Raw genomic sequence first — 22320 nt, forward strand, 5'->3', positions numbered from 1 at the left:
CTTTTTAAAGGGTCACACCATTAGGAAGGTTGAGAACTACTGCGCTTAGTTGTAATAAGATGTGTGCATGGTTTTTAGCTGCTGCTTCTTGACTGCTCATATTGGAACATGAGGGTATTCATCATGACGTGCTCATAATGAGATTTAAAATATGCCATTTGAAATCAGAAATTTCTTTATCTAGTAAACATGGAGCATAAGCATATTTCAGATTCACTTGTACTACACTCAAAGAGCCTTCTGCCTGTTAATGAATTAGTTATTGGAAAACAAATGTTGGGAGGAAGATTTTATTTGACATGTAATTTTTAGTTCTGGGGAGAAAATAAGATACAGAATTTCTGTATTTTTAAAAACACAGTGACTGTGGGTTGTTTTTTTTGGCTCTTTTCAGTTTATTGCATGAAGGAGTTACACTAGTTCAAGTTAAAAGCGGACCAAATGGTTAAATTTTACAAGCTGTAAGGTTTTTAAACTTGTGACAAGGGACAGGAGGGAAATTCTCCTTATTGCAAGGAAATCCTCACTTAAGCTTCAGAGTCACAAGCACTTAAAACCCTTGAACCTTCAGCTGATCGTCCTTAGCCAGTCCAATCTCTATTAGGAAGTGGCATATGTTCTTGCGCTGGTCACCCTGTAGCTGAATTACTTGTCCATATTCTGGATGCTCAATTACAGTACCATTGCACAAATTTCTTCTTAAACGCCTTCACTAGTTTCTTTTTATCGCAGTGATCAGCGATCCCTTGGACAGGGTCTTCCTGCCGTTTCTCTGTTGAATTCTTATATGGATATAATCCTCAGTGCCAGCAGGAAGCAGGTCATTACCCTTACTTACATCAGTAAAGGGGTCGAAAGAGTGGAGGTGGGGGGGCGTCGGGGAAGCAAGGGGGCTCGAGGGGGAGGCAGCTGAGTCCTCGACAGCGGCTCAGTGACTAGGGTTGTGATTGTATTCTTGAAGTTAAAATTTATTAAATCTAGAAAATTCTGTTGCTTATATAAGGAATATGTAAATTCTTAGTTCTGGATTTGAATGATTTTTTTAATTAAGTACTTTTATTTTTAGGTGTTGAAACATAGTATTGGAAATAGAATTCAGCTTGTATGTAATTTAGATGTGCTTTGTTGAATGTCACCACAGTTTCTTAGAGAAATGACGAAGTTCTAAATTCCATGTAATGGTTCATAAAATATTTTTGGTTAGAGAAGTACTTTCTTATTTCAAGGTATTGATAACAGGCAAGACATGAACATTTGCATATACAGACCCTATTTAATCTTGGTGATTTGTGTAAGTCAACAAGGACTTGTATTTTGCTGGTGAGACAGAGTGAATGACTAGCATTGGGTGATTGATGAGACCTGGTAAAAGAGAAGGAAAGAAAACACAAAATCAGAAAAATCTCAGGTCCTTGCTGGTTTGAGGTTTGACCATATTAAGAGAAATGCTAAGTTGGTTTCTTAAGTGCAAATATTAGATGCTTTTCTAATAAATCAGTGCTACTAATATATGAAGAGAATCATGTGTTCTTTATTTATAAAATATGATTGGTATACCTGGAATCAAATTTTCTGTTCCCCTGCAGCCTAATACATCTAAGCATCTCTTCTTCTGATCAACCACTCTTTAAATGCATAATTGTTACATGATTGCACTTCCATGTATTGCTGACCTAGATGTTAAATAGTTTCCTCATTGTAAATGTCCTGTCAAACTGCTTGAAACATTTTGGAACAGTTGCTAATAGTATTTATTATGCCAGAGTGATAATTTACTACTTGATAATGATGCCATTCGTCTCTTCTCTGCCTCACTATATATAATTACTGATGCATCAATGCTTAGTTTAATAGTCTCACCACATATGCCAGCCATAAGCTATATTAAATGAGAATTTAAAAAATAATTGATAGCCTCACTACTGAACCCTTTAATTTTGCAAACAAGGAAACTGAGGCTCACAGTAATAAAGTAGCTGTCCTAAGCTATGTGTAGTCTTAGCAGCAGGAGCTGTGAAAGAGTTCAGCTTTCTGACTGCCATCTTCCCCTCTACTTCCTTGCAATATTCATTCCAGAGTAGACTGAAAAATTAGTTAGTCTCTAGCAAGATAAGATCACCATTTCACACTGCAATGGTTAGTTTTAATTGTCTACCTAACACAGCCTAGAGTCACCTGGTGAGAGAGTCTCAGTGAGGGATTGTCTAGAGCAGGTTGCCTTGTGGGCGTGTCTATTGGGAATTGTTTTGATTAGGTTAATTGATGTAGGAAAGATCCAGGCCTTTGTAGACAGCACTGTTCCCTTCCTTTGGATCCTAGGCTGTGTGAAAGTGGGAAAGTTAAGTTAAATAATAGGCATCATGCATTCATTCTCTCACTACTCTTCACTGTGGCTGTGCCTGCTACCTTGATGTCCTTGATATGATGGACTGTAACCTGGGATTTTGAGCTACAATAAGACCTTTCTGCCCTAAATTGCTTTTTGTTAACCTGGAAACAACCTAGATGCCCTTCAATGGAAGAATGGATGAAGAAAGTATGGAATATATACATATTAGAATATTACTCAGCAGTAAGAAACAAGGACTTCTTGAATTTTGCATACAAATGGATGGAAATAGAAAACACTATCCTGAGTGAGGTAAGCCAGACATAAAAAGAGGAACATGGGATGTACTCACTCATATTTGGTTTCTAGCCATAAACCAAGGACATTGAGCCTATAATTAGTGATCCTAGAGAAGCTAAATAAGAAGGTGAACCCAAAGAAAAACATATAGGCATCCTCCTGAATATTAACCTTCAGCAAGCGATGAAAGGAGACAGAGACAGAGACCCACATTGGAGCACAGGACTGAATTCTCAAGGTCCAAATCAGGAGCAGAAGGAGAGAGAGCACGAGCAAGGAACTCAGGACCGTGAGGGGTGCACCCACACACTGAGACAATGGGGATGTTCTACTGGGAACTCACCAAGACCAGCTGGCCTGGGTCTGGAAAAGCCTGGGATAAAACTGGACTCTCTGAACATAGCGGACAATGAGGACTACTGAGAACTCAAGAAGAATGGCACTGGGTTTTGATCCTACTGCATGTACTGGCTTTGTGGGAGCCTAGGCAGTTTGGATGCTCAACTTACTAGACCTGGATGGAGGTGGGGGGTTCCTTGGACTTCCCACAGGACAGGGAACCCTGATTGCTTTTCGGGCTGGGGGGGGGACTTAATTGGAGGAGGGGGAGGGAAATGGGAGGCGGTGGCTGGGAAGAGACAGAAATCTTTAATAAATAAATAAATTAAAAAAAAAGAGTATTTTACTACAGTGACAGGAATGAAACAAAGACTCACACTGATGTAATTTGTTTCAAGAGCTGTTCATGCATTTTATACCTCTGCTAACTTCTACATTTTAACGATATGTACTTAAAGTTCTTCCTAAAGTAATTTTATATGTGTGTGAGTTATTTTGCCTGCATGTGTATATGTGAATCACAGGCATGTCTGGTGCCTTGGAGGTCAGAAGAGGACATTGGATCTCTGGAACTGGTTGCTTGCTGCCATATGGAAACTGGAATCTGAACCCAGATCCTTTGTAAGAGTAGCCAGTGCTAATCACAGAGCCATCTCTCCAGCCCCCAAGTTCTTTCTATTTTTCTAAAATTTTTGACCTGTCATCTTACATGCTATCTTGTTTTATTAGCTTCAAAGGTAAAATACGTTGACAAGTCTTTTCCTTTTCTGAAGTTGTAACACTAATTTCTTTGGGTATTATCTTCTTTTAAATATATTTTTGTCTGCTCTTTACAGTTTTTATTTCTTTTAAAATTACGAGTCTGAGCCGGGCGGTGGTGGCACACGCCTTTAATCCCAGCACTCGGGAGGCAGAGGCAGGCGGATCTCTGTGAGTTCGAGGCCAGCCTGGTCTAGAAGAGCTAGTTCCAGGACAGGAACCAAAAAAAGCTATGGAGAAACCCTGTCTCGAAAAATTAAAAAAAAAAAATTACGAGTCTAGCAATGTAAACTGTGTCTTCTGTACAGAATGAATCAAAGTTCATTTGACATTTCTTGATGAACTATGTGCCTGTAGCCATATGACATATATTATGTAGTTTCATTCTCAGCACCATGAGATAGATGGTTAGGTTTCTGTCTTGTACGTAATGCAACCAAGACTTGACTGTTAGTACCCTTCCACAATGTAATAAAATCAAAGAGGTACCAAGATTTGAACCCAAGTATACGCTGGTTGGCTGGTTTGTTTGGCAACGTCTTTATCGTTTTCTGGTGTGATTTGTACTGTAAACATATCCCAAATGTTAATAAATTTCAGAAATTCACTTAAATGACTGTTAGTCTAGTTTCTTGCCACGACATTAGGGGGCAGGTTATTTTTTTTTCTTATGAAATTGAAACATTTTTCCTACAGAGAATCTCTTTAAACGGGAAGATTAATACTCAAAATAGCTTCAAGAAGTCCCTGAAACTGACCAGATTCACTGGGCCTGTCCCTGACTGAGTGTGAACAATAAAAGCCAGAGCCTGTCTCAGATTATTCAGAGCTAAGCTAGAGGACGACACTAAAACCTCTCAAAAGAGCAAAGCTGTAGAGACTCTGAGACCAGATTGGCTGTCTGGAGGAGGTATAGACACACTGATGCGTCTGGAAATGGACCACCTCCAACCTATTCATCTGCCTGTAGACTGTGAAGTGTGCTCCAGATTTCCAGCTTTGTGAATTGTTACCCATGCTGGGGTGGGCCTTAGTAATGCAGGTGGTAATACAGGGTCAGAATTATCCTGAGTCATTTCTTCTCCTGTAAGTAAGCCCCACACCCAGTTCAGTAACCTGGGCTTTGGTGGTATCTGTACTTTAGTCTGTCATAGTAGCTTGGACTAGGGTGAGTAGATAAGTGCTGTGTCTCCCCAGGAAAAGTTTTGTTGCACAAAAGCAGGCATATTTTCTCATCTACATGTGTGTGTGCACACATGCTCACACACGTACACACACACATATGTATGTACATACATTAAATTCTAGAACTCTCAAGAGATCCCAGGCCAACTGTATGTAAGAGTGTTGCTTTCATGATACAAAAATATTTACATGGTCTACCATAGACCCAAAGCAAGTACAACAGACAACAGATACCAGTCAAACATATCTAATTGTCCGATAAGGTGTTGTTAATGCCTGAGTTGCGAGATACCCATTGAGACCACCACAAACCGACTTTCTGATGCAGTCACAGAAGGTTTCTTTATTCTTACAAGCTAGCAAGCAGGGACTTCATTCTACACATTAATGCAGTGGATGAGGGAGGAAGGCTCATAGCTCACAGTGTAGTTGGCTCTAAGTGAAGAGGCAATTTTTGTAACTTTCCACAGAAACACCTGATAATTGTAAAAACTTGTTTGTTTAACTTCTGATTGGCTGTTCTCAGGTCTCTAGGCAGCCAGGCAGTTTTGTGGGCATTCGTGGCTTTTCTCAGAATTTCCAGGTATAACGGATGGGGTGTGCCTGTTAAGTTAGAAGGCAAGGGGGCCAGCCCATGGCCATGGGGCGGTTTCTTGGTCAGGTAAGCTACCTGCCTTTTCTATGGCCCAAGGGTCTGCTTAAGCATGCCTTTAGCTATTCCCTTAACAGAATTTCTATTCCACAATCAGCTAGAAGGGCTTGGTCACATCTGGCAACTGTAGTGCCAGGGCTTCTGGAAACCTCTGCTTGAGGGTGTCAAATGTCTTCTGTCTGTCCTCTGTTCAAGTAAAATCTTGTTCTCCCTTAGTGACCTGGTATAGGGGCTTGGCTAGTTCAGCAAACCCTGAAATCCAGAGGTGGCAGAACCTGGCAGTACCCAGGAATTCCCTTACCTGCTTAATGAAGCAGGGGTGGGAATCTTCAGTACTGTTTCCCTGTGGGTGTCTGAGAGCCATCTCTGGCTTCCTTTGAGCTCATCCCCCAGGTACATTACCTGTTGTTTGCAGATCTGGGCCTTTTTTGCAGAGGCTTCTAAGGGCCTGCAATAGATTCTCCGACCCTTTCAGACACATTTCCTGGTTGGTAGCAGCAATCAACAGGTTATCGACATACTGTAACAGGCTTATGTCTGGGTTTTGGGCTCAATACTCTCCCAAGTCCTCCTGTAGGGCCTGCTTTTGAATCCTTGTGGCAGCCTGGTCCCAGTTAGTTGGCCACTAATTCTGATCTCTGGGTCTTGCCATTCAAAGGCAAATAGGGCTGACTACTGGGGGACTAGTGGCAGACTGAAGAATGCATCCTTTAAGTCCAGGACCATGTACCTCTGCCAGTCAGGGGTCAGCTTGCTGAGCAAGATGTCAGGGTTTGGCACTGTGGGATGGATATCTGCTTCCCTCTTGTTTACCTCTTTCAGGTTCTTCCCTGGCCGGTAATCATTGGAATGAGGCTTTTTTTTTTTTACCGGCAGCATGGGAGTGTTCCAGGTCCACTGAATGGCTCTCAAGACTCCAAGTTCCAGCAGTCGCCTTACATGTGAAGTGATTCTCCTCCTTGCTTTGAGGGGCATGGAATATTGGCGGACTTTTACAGGATCTGCCCCTGGCTTGATCTCCACATAGACCAGGGGCCGGTAGGATGCCAATCCCATGGCTCCTGTCTCTGCCCATGCTAAGGGAAACTTTTGAAGCCAGTTCTGCATGGAGAGATCAGGCTTCACAGGTTTCTGTTGGAGCATATGTTCCTCAGTCAAGGCACTGGTGACCAAAATTTGGACCAGCGCCCCATTATGGTGGAGTAGCTTAGCCCTATCACTAGAGAAATGTATTTGTGCTTTCATCTTTGTGAGCAAGTCTCGGCCCAGAAGGGGATATGGGCATTCCAGTATCACCAGGAAAGAATAGGTTACCCATCCCGTTCCTAAGTCCACCATTCTTTGGGTAGTCCATGAATAGGGTTTGGTTCTGGTGACTCCCTGTACCCAGATCTTTTTATTAGATATAGGCCCCTCTGGTTTTAAGAACACTGAGTTTTCTGCTCTAGTGTCTATCAGAAAGTCAATTTTCTTCCCCTCCACCTTTAGGGTTATCCTGGGTTCTGGGAGGGGGGTCCAAACCCCAACTCCCCTAATCACTGTCCACATCTAACTGCAGGACTTTGGTCTTTTGCTGCTTCTTTGGACATTCTTTTTCCTAGTGTCCTTTCTCCTTGCTGTATACACATTGATTCCTCCCTAGTCTCAGGTTTTTCTGATCCTTGTTTCTGCCTTCTCTATTGCCAGAAGCTGCTTGTCGTATTCCCTGACGTGGGCCATCTCTCTCTCTTGATGGGGCCAAAATCTTGGCCAGTTCCCAGTGGTGGCATTCCTGTTGTGCCTCTAACATGTGAGCAAGGCTCTTTTCTTGTCTTTTTTTTTTTTTGTATTCTTTTTCCTCTGCACATTTCCTAGTACTAAAAACTCTCTTTGCCACCATCATTAAATCTCTGATATTTTTTTCCCATGGTCTATCTAGTTTTTGGAGCTTTTTCTTTATATGTGGAGCTGCTTGGTTTATAAAAGCCAAGATCAAGGATATTTCTGTCTTTTGTGTCTCTGGGTCTTAGGGAATATAGTGCCTGAAGGCCTCCTGCAAGCGTTCCAGGAAGGCTGCGGGACTCTCCTCAGGTCCCTGTCTCACATCATAAACCTTACTCATATCGGTCAGCTGCCTGGAATCTGCCTTGAGATCCACCAATAGAGCCTGGTGATACAGACTTTGAGTCTCTTCTTACCTTCTACTGAGTTATGATCCCCATTCTGGCCAGACAGTGGGGAACTCTGCATCTATAAAGGCTGAATCTGCAATATTCTCCCCAGTGGGTCTGGGGACAACTTTGCAGGCTCCTATGATGATCCTGTTTCTTTCTTCAGTGGTGAAAAGGACCTGCAATAGTTGCTGATTATTGTCCCAAGTAGGTTGGTGGGTAAAGAGGACAGTTTCTAAGTGATTAGTGAGGTCACAGGGATTCTCAAAGAAGGGGGCATTTTGCAAACACCAGTTGTACAGAGCACTAGTGGTAAAAGGCCAGTAATGATACTGTTGGTTTCCATCCTCATTCGGCAGCCCAGTTGACCTCAGTGGTTGAACCACATGGCCCTGAGGTTGGAGAGTACTTCTCTGCTTGCTGCAGGTAGCCTCTGCTGGGCTTCTACCTACTGCCTGATTCTCTAGAGGAACTTCCGCAGCATTGTTATTATCAGCCTCGGGGGGGCCCCCAGGGGAGGTGTATAGGGTTGAAGAAAGATATCCTCCTCATTCGATCTCCCCTTTTAGGATTTGGGCAGAGACAAGGCCTCTGGGTTTTTCCCCCAGCAGCCAGAACCTTAACCTGTTGAGGCAGAAAAATGTTTTAACCCATGGTGGAGGGTTTTCTATCAGTCACTGCCAGGTGACTATATAGAGAATCTGATCTGGGTGGCCAGTCCTCGATTGGTAAATGATGTTCTCTACTGCACCTATAAGGCCGGCATTAAAAGATCCCTCTGTTGGCCATTCAACATTGAAAGAGGGCCACTCTAAGCTACAAAAGATATTAAATTTTTCTTTTCTAATTTCTATGTTGTTGTTATGTGCAGTTGCCTTGACATCACCCCAGTGTGCAGGGCAAAGCTCTAAGGTAGAAGAGTTAGTCCCATGTTAGCAGTCAGCGTCAGGTCAATTGTCTAAATAAAACAGAGATACAAAGAACAACACACACACAAGGGCCCAATGAGAGGAAAATACCTTGAAAACAAAGTCAGAGGTCTATGGTCTCTATGAGCCCTGGATTCCCTTCTTCTGGAGTTCAGGGACTCTAAAACACCAAAGACCATGTACTTTTTGGGGGCACTCTGTCCCCTGGCAGAGTTGCCTGTTCCCCCGCTCCTGTCAGGCCTTGGGGTGTCTCCCAGATCCTTGCAACCAGAACCTTCAAGCACATCCACCTAGGTTACCTGGGCTGTTTCAGAAAAACTGGATTTTTGGAGGATTCCATGTCTCAAAATCAGTCAGAGATGTAAAAGACAAACTGAAAGTAAATGACGAGAAAGACAGATAATTGACAGATACAAATAGGAACTCACTGGTCTGTCTGAAACCTTTGGTGTCAGGGGTCCAGGGGTTGCACAGGATCCAGGAATCCCAGACGAGCCCCCAAATATTATGCCTGAGTTGTGAGACCCCCAACAAGACCACCATAGAGCCAACTTACAGATGCACTCACACAAAATTTCTTTATTTTTACAAGCTTGCAAGCAGGGACTTTATCCTACACACCAACCCAGCGGATGAGGGAGGAAGGCCCATAGCTCACAGTGCAAGGGGTCTTTAAAAGGAAAACTGCAAGCAGGGAGTTACATGCCTTGGCATTACCAGATTGGGTGGGGATTGTGCTTATATTTCAGTTGGCTCTCTGTCAAGAGGTGATTTTTGTAACTTTCCACAGAAACACCTGGTAGTTGTAAAAACTTGTTTGTTTAACTTCTGATTGGCTGTTCTCAGGTTTCTAGGCAGCCAGGCAGTTTTTGGGGCGTTTGTGGCTTTTCTCGGAATTTCCAGGTACATGGGATGGGGTGCCTGTTAGGTTAGATTTTCACAAAATGGGTCCTGAGTTTAAAATGACTTTAGTCTTGTCTCTTCAATGTAAGTCTGCCGAGAATTAACCATAGGAAAAGTACTTCCAAATATTTTGATCCTAGAGGTCATTGATCCTCCCAGTCCTCATTTCCTCTTATTAACATCATCTAAAGTTCTCTTAATTAATTTGTGCCTCTGATATTTCCATTCTGCTCTCTTCATTCTGTCCTAACCTTTGTGAGCAAGCACATCAGCTACTCTAGAAGAAAAATATTGTTTTCTTTGTGTCTTATTTATTGCTGTAGGTGGAATATCTTCTGAAAATGATGTTCCTTTTTTTCTGTGTATATTTCTTCTGTTTTTAAAGAAAAAAAATGTTTATTTAAAAATTTGTGGAATGAGTATGAATCCTGGGAAATTTAGAAATATACAGAAAATATGAAGAAAACTTTCTTGTCTTCTGTGTTGAAAATTGAGTAAGTTTTAAAATTCAGTAAGCACAGATATCAATTATAGACAGTTCCATTCATGGGGTGAAGCATTTATGAGCATCATGTCAATGGTATTTAGTGTTAAAAGCATTTTTTCACTGTTACATTCTTTTTTAAAAATATGTATTTATTATGTATACAATATTTTGTCTACATGTATGCCTGCAGGCCAGAAGAGGGCACCAGACCTCATTATAGATGGTTGTGAGCCACCGTGTGGTTGCTGGGAATTGAACTCAGGACATTTGGAAAATCAGGCAATGCTCTTAACCGCTGAGCCATCTCTCCATCCCTACTGTTACATTCTTTAGCAAATCAGAACTAGTTTTTTTTAAAAAAAAAATAAATATATTTATTTATTTAATTTATATCCTGACTGCACTTCCCCCTCCACCGCAGTCTCCCTTCCCACTCTGTTCCCATTCCCCAGTCCACTCCCCCTTGGTTTCTGTTCAGGAAAGGGCAGGTCTCCCATGAGTGTCAGCAAAACATGTTGTATCAAGTTGCAGGAAGACTAAGTACCTCCACAAGTGTTAAGACTGGGCAAAGCAACTCACTAAGAGAAGTAAGGTCCCAAAAGCCAGTAAAAGAGTCAGAGACAGCCCCTGCTCCCACTGTTAGGAGGTCTACACAACTCTTAAATATTTGCAGAGTGCCTAGGTCAGTCCCTTGCAGGCACCCTGGTTGTAGATTCAGTCTCTTTGAGCCCATATGAGCCCAGCTTAGTTGATTCTGTGAGTTTTCTTGTGGTGTCCTAGACTCCTCTGGCTCCTACAGTCCTTTCTTCGCCTTTCTACAAGATTCCCTGAACTCTGCCTATTGTGTGGCTGTGACTCTCTGCATCTGTTTCTATCAGTTGCTGGATGAAGCCTCTCTGATGACAACTGGGCTAGGCACCAATCTGGTTACAGGAGATGGCCAGTTCAGGTTACATACCCGTTATTGCCAGGAGTCTTAGTTGGGATCATCCTTGTAAATTCCTGGAAGATTCCTTGTGCCAGGTTTTTATCTGACCCTGAAATATGCCCCTGACCCTTTCTAGTAATCTCAGTACTATCCCCCTCGACCCACAACCTGACTGCCCATGTTCCCATTCCCACCCACCCGTCCTTGGTTTACTCGCAAAATCTCTTCTATTTCCCTTTCCAGGGAGATCCAGAAGTTCCCCCATGAATCCTCCATGTTACCTAGTCTCTCTGGGTCTATGGATTATAGCATAGTTAGCCTTTATTTTACAGCTAATATCCACTTATGAGTGAGTACATATCATGTTTATCTTTCCCAGTCTGAGTTACCTCACTCATCTAGTTCCATCCATTTCCCTTCAAATTTCCTGGGGTCCTTGTTTTTAACAACTTGTTAAAACCTTGTTTTTAACACTGCTCCATTGTGTAATGTACCACATTTTCTTTACCCTTTCCTCAGTTGAGGGACTTCGAGGTTGTTTCCAAGTTCTGACTATTAAAAATAAAACTGCTTTGAATATAGTTGAGCAAATGTCCTTGTGGTATGATTGACCACCCTTTGGGTATCTGCCTGAGAGTGGTATCGCTGGGTTTTATGGTAGATTGATTCCTACTTTTCGGAGAAGCCACCACACTGATTTCCAAAGTGGCCATATCTCTCACCCTGTGTAAAACTCAAGTCCAAGTGGATCAAAGACCTCAACCTAAATCCAGTTACACTGAACCTGATAGAAGAGAAAGTGGAAAATTATCTTGAATTCCTTGGAACGGGAGAAAACTTGATGAAAAGAAAACCAGTAGCACAGGCACCAAAAATTGAAAATAAATGGAACCTCATGAAATTGAAAAGTTTCTGTAAAACTGAGGACACCGTCAAGGACAAAACAGCTGCCTACAGAATTGGGAAAATGCTTCACCAACTTCCTATCTGACAGAGGACTAATTTCCAAAATATATAAAGAATTCAAGAAAATAGATATCAACAAACCAAATAATCCAATTTGAAAAATGGGGTACAGATCTAAACAGAATTCTCAACAGAAGAATCTCAAATGGCCATCAGGGAAATGCAAATCAAAAAGATCCCGAGATTCCATCTTACACCTGTCAGAGTGGCTAAGATCAAAAACACAAGTGACTGTTAATGCTACAGAGAATTCAGAGCAAGGGAAACTCTCCTCCATTGCTGGTGGGAGTGCAAACTTGTACAGACACTTTGGAAGTTAGTGTGATGGTTTCTCAGTTTCAGTTTAAAGTTACAAATTTAAACATATTTATTCTAACGTGTCAGCTGAAAATTCCTTTTTGATTTCTTTCAAAATATAGTTTTCTTGGTAGAAGAGTATTATTATTTAATAAGTACTATTTTATCCTATTGTTTTAGAGTAGATGATACTAACAACCCTTTTCCAATTTTTTTTAATGTGTATGTGTGTGTGCCGACATGATTTATGTGTAAACATGCACACACATTCACACAAAGGTCAGAGTATATGGTATCTCCTGAAACCTGAGTTACAGGCAGTTCACAGCTGTGATGTAGATGATGGGAACCAAATCCCAGTCATGTGGAGGAGCAGTAAGCACTCTAACTGCTGAGCCATCTCTCCAGCCCCAAAGACAACAATACTTATTTAAAGATCCTAACTATTCTTTCACTATAACTACAATTCATCTAGATTCATTAGTTTATCTTTTCAGAAGATAAAATAGAAACATTGCAATAATCTCAGGGTTCCTTTTTATCATGGTAGTGGAGCTGACAGCTGGTTTCAAGGGAAGGCTTCCTGTCTCAAAATATCTCCTGCACTCTGGTGTTCCCATGCTTGACATTCCACGGCAGAAAAGCATTCCTTGTATTACCTATCTCCTCTCATTAGCAAACGCTGTTACTACCACAGTGGATAGACTATTAACATTTGGAGAGCATCTGTGTGTGAGCAAAGCTGTAGGCAGTTTAAACTTTGTGCAGTTATGGAAGATGGCGATGTTCTTACCCATTTCACAGAGGAGTAAACTGTTGCTCACAGGTACTGAGCAGTTGTGTCAGATTCTGTATTGAGCATCGTCCAGCCTAAGATTTAGGTTGTGTTTCTTTCTTTTTTTTTTTACTGAACTTTATAATATAAATTATGAAGCAACTGTCATTTTTCAGATTAACTTTTCTCAAACAAAATAATTACAAAAACATGGGCAATGATTGTTCTCAGGAAGGATAGCAAATACTTCCTTTTTTTTCAGACTTGCTAGACTTACTAATTTTTGATATTATTGAATGATAATAATTATGTGTTAGTGATAATTAAAATAAAAATTGGTAGAAAATTAAAATTATAAGTACAATGAAGGATTTTGCATTGTTCCTTTATAACATTTTTAAAATAAAGTATTCTAGCTATCATTTTATTTATACTTCTCAGAATGTTTTATTTATACTTCTCAGATTAAGAATATTGAAAAACAAAGTCTTAGTTTGACTTTCTTGTTTCATGACTGCTCATCATATAGCTCCTTTAGTTGAAAAATTTTGTCCAGTAAATTTGAACACATTAGGAGATTTTCATATTGCTCTGATTTCATAAATGAAACTGTGCAGGAGAGCCATCTTTTGTTTACACAGGAAATTTTTAAGAGACAGTCAAACATATGTCCACAGTCGTGCACTTAAGAGCTGATGAATCTATAGAGAGTTATCATTGTCACTTGAAGCCCACAGTCTACACTGGCCCATACTCTTTGGGCACAACATAGCATGGACTTGGCTGAAAATTTAATGACATCCATCATTCTAGTATTGTAAAAAAAAAAAATACTAATACCGTCCCAAAATCATGTGTAATTAATTACCTTCCTTCCACAAACCCTTCACAAACATTACTTTTGCATTGTTTCCATAGTTTACCATCCCTGGAATGAGAATGTCAGAATTGGTTCTTTTTTACATGTTTTCACTTGCTAATAAGCCTTTAAAATTTTTCCATGTTAAAGGAGATATGTGTCTTTATATTTGACACATTAACAATTTGCGTTTATTCTAGAAAATGCAAATGTAAGTATTTTGGTAACTAAAAACTGGTGTATATCTTATGGAAATATTTTTTTCACACAGTAGATGGCTTAGTGTTTAAAATTATGTTATGATTTGGGCCTGGAGAGGGTTAACAGCATGGGTTGCTTTTCAGAGCACCTGGGTTGAGTTTCCAGTACTCACTACCTACTGACTCATGTATAACTTCAATTACAGATGAATTTGATGCTCCCTTCTGGTTTCCATAGTACCTACCAGATACTCAGGTGGTGCACTTGACATTTATGCAGGCAAAATACCCATACATAAAAACAATTTTTTTAATGTAAAGAAGTTATGATTCATTGAATCCCATAAAGATAATTGGAAGGAATTTGCATATATTGATTAAATATTGTCATTTCTTGTGTGTCTGGGGAGCTTCCTCTATATCTTTTGTGGCTGAGTGTTCATTTCTGCTTAGCTCTAAATACTGTTCCTTCAGGTGCCTGCACCACTTTCTGTGCGTTCACAGCTGAAGGCCCTTTTGGATGCTTGCAGGTTTGGATATCTATAAGTAAAGTTGCTGTGAACATCCCCTTGATGGAATTTATATGACACTAGTTTTCAGTTTATATGTGTGTGAACTCAAGGTATGAAGCTGGGTTACATGGTAAGAGTATATGTAGTTTTTTGAGAAAATGCCGAATTTCTTCCAAATTGACTGATCCATTTTGTATTCTTCACAGTGGTGAATGAGCATCCCTGCTGCTCTGTGCTTTGCCTGTGTTCAGTATTGCTAGAACTTTGGATTGGGACCATCCCTATAAAGGCCTTTTTTTGAATTTTCAGTCCTATAATAATATAGGATATTAGGCAATTTCTCACATGCTTATTTATTATTTCTTATATTAATCTTTTTGGTGAGGTATTTGTTAATTCCTTTTAAAATTAGTCTATTCCTTTTCTTTTTTTAGGAATTCTGTGTGTTTTTCGGGTAACAAGCTTTTGTGTAGTTTTGCAAGTAAGCTAATGTTTGTCTCACAGGCTGGTTTAAGAAGTGTCCTCTCTTTTGTTTTCTGAAATAGATTCTAGAAATGTGGTATAATTTCTGCCTTAGGCGTTTGGTAAAATTTATCGGTGAACTCATTAGTGTTAGTTGCTGTTTTTGAAATATATTAAAATAGCTTAAATATATTCACTTAACTCAAATTGTGTATTTCTTGGTGTGTGGGTTTGACCAGCTCCTTTTGTTGTCTGTCTAACCCGAGTGGGCCAATGCCTCTTTGTAGATTTAAATTTCATTTCACTCACAATTAATGATACTGACATTTTTTCATGTATCCATAAAACTTGTTTTGAGAACTTTTTATTTAAGTCTACTGCCCATTTGAAATCTTATTATTATTATCCTGAAATTAAGTTGAATTCTTTGTATCTTCTGTATTTAATGCCTCGTCAGAAGTGTTTAGTAATTTTGATTTTAGGTTTTTTTTTCTAGGCTAGTGTTGATGATAACATAACAGGATTTCTAGTTTTCTAGTCTTTTTTCTTTAATATCCAACATAATGGTGACATACTTTCTGATTGGATGCTTCGAATTACTAGTCATTAATGAGAACCACTATGCTAGTGAGAAATATGAGAAAGGAGAGGGAAGAAGGTACTGCAGGGGAGATGTGGTCAGTTTACCCTTCCACATTGGGGATGGGCACTAACCAGCCCACATATACACATGGACACTGACCCTCCCAAATGCTGCTTTCTGTTTTTCTTTCTCTTATTCTTCAAGGAGCTCCTGCTTCCTTTACCATACTAACTAAACAATAAATTAATTTTTTATTTTTCTTTGATTTTAGGAAATAACTTATTGCTTAGTTAAACAGTTGTTTTTTCTGTAGACGGAGTCACATGCTATCTTACCCCAGCAGTTATTTTCAGTGAGTAGCAGTAGACGTTGGAGAGTGGTAGGGAGAGGACAATGGAGGGTTCATCTTACTTGAATAAGTATTGACCTTTCCATAATATGATTCACTGGAGTGTTTCAAGCAAAACTTCTTGTCATCATTAAGTTAATAGAAGCTTCTTATTTGGAAACACAAAATTTCATGGATAAGATACCATTAGAGAATAAAGGCCTGATCTTAAGCATTTTGAAGAAAAAATGAACTTATTGGAATTTTGTTCTTTACTCATAGGGCAAAAGTTGGATTGTTAAAAGAAGTTATGAAGATTTCCGGGTACTTGATAAACATCTTCATCTCTGCATTTATGACCGCCGATTCTCCCAACTCTCAGAGCTTCCCCGGTCTGACATCCTGAAGGACAGTCCTGAGGTAATCATTTAGAAACCCACAGAAATAATAACACATAGGAGTCAGTCAACATTTTTGTCACTGTGGAATACAAAAGTGCCTAGGATTCCTAGGATTGCTTATTTCAGAAGAGCGACTTACTAGGATATTCAGAAATAAGCAAGCATCAGTGGATATTTTATGAGGGTGGGAAAACCTTGTAATGATGGTAATGTTAATAGTAGTCAATATGTTTAGCAGATCATTCTTTTAAGGAACATGAAAATATGAAAGCCAAAGATATGAAAAGAGTTAAATTGCTAATGAAATTCATAATGAAGCAATGCTTTTGGGTCTGCTTTGATGGCAGGCTGTGTCTATACATTCATTTTCACTTTTGCAAAATTCCTAAAAACGTAAAAATTTAACCGTATGTATAAAGAAGAAATTCTTTATCATGCCAATAATAAAAAAGTATAATTGGAATAAAAATTGTGAGTAATATTTGAAAATAAATGATATACATTTTGTGGGAAAACAAAATACAGCCCCAGCCCTTGTATAGAATGATTGTAGAATAGGATGAGTAGGAGTCTTACACACAAACACTGAGTAAATAGTAGCTGAGGACATTGCAGAAGGCATTTGGAAGTAAGATTATCACTTCTGGGGGAGAATATGTCCTTGAAATGAGAGCATATTTTTGTAAAGTAGAATAATCAAATCTTGAAAATGAAATATCATGTACATCAATAATAGCAGATCTAGATAACTGGACAACATAATAAAGAGACAGCTACAGAGAATTAGTGAGCTGTATACCACATTATAAGCATATAGCTACTGAAAAGGCCAGGGTTTAAAACATTGTGCGAAGACATTTGAACTTGTGGAGAATAGGTACAGAGTAGTGCTTACTCCTTAGAGTTATAGAGGAGAGCAGGTGTAAGGGAATAAATAAATATTAATCTGAAAAACTTTGTAGAGCTAAAGAAAACAATGTTTTCAATTTCAGGGAGGCACCTTAAAATTCTACCAGACAACTGTCTTAGTTACTGTTACGTTGCTGTCACAAAACACTCTAGCAGAAGTAACTTAAGGGAGAAAGGATTTACTTTGGCTTCCCCTCTCAAAGAGATAGTTTGTCATGTCGCAGAAACCATGGCAGCTGGCAGGAACATCATGGTGGCAGGAGTATGAGGCTGACTGGTCACATTCCTTGCAGAGGGAGACAGGAAGTAGATATGGGTTATAACTCCTTAAGGCTTTATACACAGAGGTTGCTTGTTTGTTTCCTGGCTACCCAGACCCGAAATAATCACACAAAACTGTATTATTACAGCACTGCTTGACCTGTTAGCTCACACTTTTTGTTGGCTAGTTTTTATATCTTTTTGTTGTTGTTGTTTTTTGTTTTGTTTTTCGAGACAGGGTTTCTCTGTAGCTTTTGGTTCCTGTCCTGGAACTACCTCTGGTAGACCAGGCTGACCTTGAACTCCAGAGATCCGCCTGCCTCTGCTGGGATTAAAGGCGCGCGCCACCACCGCCCAGCCTAGTTTTTATATCTTAAATTAACCCATTTCTATTCATCTTTGTATTGCCACGTGGTTGTGGCCTACAGATAAGATTCTGTCCGGCATCCAGCACAGTTTCCTGTGGCGGCTACATGGCTTCTCCCTGACTTTGCCTACTCTCTCACTATATCTCTTCCAGACTGACTATAGGCCGAAGCAGATCCTTTTATTAATCAATGATTGTAAAATATATCCACAGCATGCAGAGGGAAATCCCACATCAAGGCTGTTCCAGTGACCTGTTTCATCCAACGGGCTTTACCTACTGAAGGTTCTACTACCTTCTAGACAGCACCACCATCTGGGAAGCCAGTTCTGAAACACATTAGAATATGGGAGACAGTTTACATTCAAGCAGCAACATTCTGCCCTTTGCCCGTTTCGTGGCCATCTCTCAGTGTAGGATGCATTTGGTCCAACTTCAGAAGTCCCCATGGTCTTTGACAATACCAACACTTCTAACACCCAGTTTTATTTTTTTTCTGAGACTCAAGGCATTCTCTTAAGTGTGACACCCTGCAAAATCAAAAATCAAATTGATATAATTCTAAAATATAATGTCATTGAGTAAACATTCCCATTCCAATGGGGACGAACAAGGCAGAGCAAAGAAAGATTTGACCAAAGTGAGACTAAAATCCATCAGGGAAAATACCAAATAGCTCAATATCTATCATTTGGTATTGATAATGGGGTCATCTTAGTTATAAAGGAATTTGGCAGCCACACCCGTCTAACTGTGCTGCCTACAGCAGGCATATCCTTTCTCTAGGACTGACACTTCTTCATGTGTGCAGCTTTCTTCAGTGGGCATCCCGTGGTCCTGGCCTCTCAGCAGGTTTCACTTTCATAGCTTCACACAGTAGCCCTCTTCTTCCTTGCAGGGAATCTGACCCTGCCACTTGTTTAGCTTCATGGCTCTCAGGAGCTGTGGCCAGACTGTGAATTCCTCAGTCTTGCATCTTCCATGCTTGCAAAACTAGCACCACATAGATGACCCTTGACAAGTTCTGCTGCCTCCTAAGGTGGAATTTGGTCCTCTTGGTTGTAGTTTTGTTTTTGACAGCGTTATCTAAATTTTTAAAATTTGAGAATTTCATGCATGGATACAGTGGAATAAATACATCCCTTTATTTCCCCGTCTACCTTCCCTGTACCCTCTAAAACATGCCCCTCCGTGCCTTTTGATAACCTACTAAGTCTAGTTAGTGGTGTACATGGGGTGTGGCCATCCATTGAAGCTTTGGAAACTTACCAGTGACCATACTCTCCAAGCAGAATAATTCCCTCCCCTTCCCCTCAATTTGTCAACTGCCAGTAGCTCCTCAGTAAGAGTGGGGCCTGAACATTGTCGTCCCCATCTTTGCTGGGATTTTAGATAGTTTGATCTTGCATAGGTCTGTGTAAGTAAGCACAGTGCAATAGCCATTTCATATCTGGAAGATCTTATCACTTTGACCACTGTCTACTTTGACTGCTGCCCATGGCAGGGGGTTGGGTGCGGATTCTCTAGCCCATGTTAAGAGCACTGCCCCCATCTATAGGTATTCCTACGAATATTTAGAAGGCAGTTTGACAGACATCATAACTATTTGGCAAAATAACAGTAACATGCAGTATCTTAGGGTCTGTGATTTTCTAGACCTTGTGTAGGCTTTTGACACAGGATTATTGTACCATACATGAAATTCCCTTCTGTGGAGAAGACAACAGATCCAATCAGAAAGTGTTTAGCTATCCTGTAATGGATAGATGTACAGATGTAAGTTCTGTGTCATCCTTCTGCCTCGGATTATCATGTTCCAGAGCACTGAGCTGTACCATGGTGTAGGATCACATGATATGGCTGCCTGTATACAGCTATATGCATGGGAGATTACAGCCATGGAAAGCATAGAGGAATATAGGGAAAGATAGGCAGAAAAGCCACAGACGTGTACCTTCTAATAAATACCCTGTGTATTTTCAATACAAAAATAGAAAAAAAAAAAGGTCATAAAATCAGAACCTCTACAGCACGGCCCTTGATGATAAGGTGTTAGAAACTAAATACCCCACAATAGAAAGTGGCTGAATTATTCTTTAAAAAATACCATTGTTTCAGTGATAGTCTTCTGTAACTTCAGTGAACAATTCTCTATAGCTATTATTTTTTTTAGGTGTTTGAGATAGGGGGTCTCTCTGCAGCTCCAGCTGGCCTCACAGAGATCACCATGTTCCTGGGTGCTGGGATTAAAGGTGTGTGCCACCATGCCCACCCAATGTTATTATTAAATGCCCAAAGATCTGTAGGGGTTTTTTTTCCTCCTAAAAATAACCTTTTTATAAAAAGTAGAGAGTTGCTCTTTCCTATGAGTTACAGTGACTCTTTCTTTTCAGTCAGTTACTCAGATGCTTATGGCTTACCTGTCACGCCTCTCAACTATTGCTGGCAACAAGATCAACTGTGGGCCTGCCCTTACCTGGATGGAGGTATCTGTCTAATCATCTTGGTGAAAGCTTATTCTAAAATGATTTACTTAAGGACTTTATTGAAATCTAATAGTTGATGAGTTTAATAAATAAAGAAATAAAGTATGTTCTTATCTTCTAGGAGAATTGATACCTGATGTTTTTAATTTTAATTTTAATGTATCTGCATGTCTGCATGTGTGCTGTGTGTGCCTGCTACCCCAAATAGCCAGAGGGGGGCTTCAGATGCCTTCAAACTGAAGTTTCAAATGATACGAACCATCATATGTGTGCTGGGAGATAATTTAAGAGCAGTCAGTGCTCTTAAATGCTGAGCCATCTCCCCAATATAGTAGCTGATATTCTGATATTAAATCTTTCTCTTTAATTAGAAAATCATTTTAATATATTTTATAAGCCTATTTATAAAATATTTAATACAGATTTTAGATAAAATTAATAACTTATAAATCTGTTTGTAAAAGAACTATCTTGTTATACAGTATTACGTTAATGGATGTTTTGTAAGCTATTTGCTTTTCATTTCTTTAAGAATTGAAAATATTTTTGTTATTTATGGGCAATTAATCTTTTAGAGGTCCCAATTTAAGAGTGTCTTAAGATATTAACTGTTAATTTGTACATGTAGAATTATATATTCTTTCCTCCCAGTAAAAATTGAGATACTATAAGAAAAGAGGGATATGGAACCCTAAGCCAAGCCTGCTTGCACTAAAACTATGACTTTACCTTTGTTGGTTGAATGATGTTAGAAAAATAATTTAATTTTTCTTAAATTAAATGGCTTTCTCCAGTTTTTCATCTTCCCCTTTAAGTGAAGGTAATGACAGTATATTTTGAGAATTAAATAAAATCCCATACATTATATGCACAGCACACTTACTGCTATTTGTATATTAGCTACCTAGTAAGTGATAGGATTTTAAAGATTTTTTTTTTGTTATATTTGTGGGGTGGAACATACACGTGGCACAGAACATGTGTGGAAATCAGAAGCCAACTTGGAGAAGTTGATTCTCCCCTCCCAACATGTGGGTTCAAAGGGCTCAAACCTAACCTGCTCAGACTTGTTGGCACGTGTGTTGACCTGCTGAGCTGTCTTGCTGGCCCTTATAAATGAGAGATTTAAAAAGAAGAAAAAAAAAAGACTTTTGGGGCTTATTGTCTCTCTAAATTGAATCTCTGTTTATGGGTGGACAAGTCCCATGACTTTAGACATTTCATGGTACTTGATTTTCATTGTAGATTGACAATAAGGGGAACCATCTCCTAGTTCACGAGGAGTCGTCCATCAACACTCCTGCTGTCGGTGCTGCCCATGTCATCAAGCGATATACTGCTCGGGCCCCTGATGAACTGACCTTAGAGGTAAATGATTAGAAAGTGCTAATTGTCCTCTGGTCCTTGCTACCTTTATTGCCTGTCTCTAGCTGTTTTAAGAATTCACTTAATTAAAAAAAAATGAAAACATGAGGTTTTTCTATAGTCTTTTATCCTTTGGCTGGAAAGCTTTCTAATTTTATTTAAATGACTATTTTCATCCTTCAGCTTTTACTGTCAGTGTCTCCCATATCTACCAGGAAGTTATCCTTGGTCTTACTCCATGGGGGCTGCATACTCCAAAGTAGAGTTGGATGCCTTTCAGAATGACTCTTATCACTCTGACATGCAGTCGTGGTTGCCTTGTTCATCTCAGCAAACATAATATCTAGTACTTATTGGGGTGCTGAGTTATCAAAGGAGAGGCTAAGAGTAAAATGAGTATTTCTTGCTGTCATGTGCAAAAGGAAGGGGTTTAAGTTTTTGTCTACAAAATATGTGTTGGCTGATAAGAGGCAAAATAAATGCTAACTGTTTTTCATTTATCAGTGAGCCATATAACATCCTTTTATTGCTGCTCCATTCACAGTAACAAGGTTATGTCATCAGCCTAGTTGTTCATCAGCAGATGAA

At 39.7% G+C, this 22320-nt stretch overlaps 1 protein-coding gene and 1 pseudogene across 2 annotated transcripts in view; one reads left to right on the forward strand and one right to left on the reverse strand.

The window, feature by feature from the left end:
• Positions 1-22320, forward strand: part of Arhgap32 (Rho GTPase activating protein 32) — a 233797-nt gene that overhangs the window by 123026 nt on the left and 88451 nt on the right. For both annotated transcript variants that reach the window (XM_041657642.1, XM_041657643.1), the window contains 3 exons: positions 16226-16363; positions 20275-20367; positions 21613-21735. In XM_041657642.1, coding sequence (XP_041513576.1) covers positions 16226-16363; positions 20275-20367; positions 21613-21735 — 354 coding nt within the window. The remainder of the gene's footprint in view (positions 1-16225; positions 16364-20274; positions 20368-21612; positions 21736-22320) is intronic.
• LOC121451643 lies at positions 426-5928 on the reverse strand (annotated as a pseudogene).

The sequence above is a fragment of the Microtus oregoni genome, unplaced genomic scaffold, assembly GCF_018167655.1.
Source record: "Microtus oregoni isolate MIOR12 unplaced genomic scaffold, Mior012 000008F_ref0000371, whole genome shotgun sequence".
NCBI classification, from domain to species: domain Eukaryota; kingdom Metazoa; phylum Chordata; class Mammalia; order Rodentia; family Cricetidae; genus Microtus; species Microtus oregoni.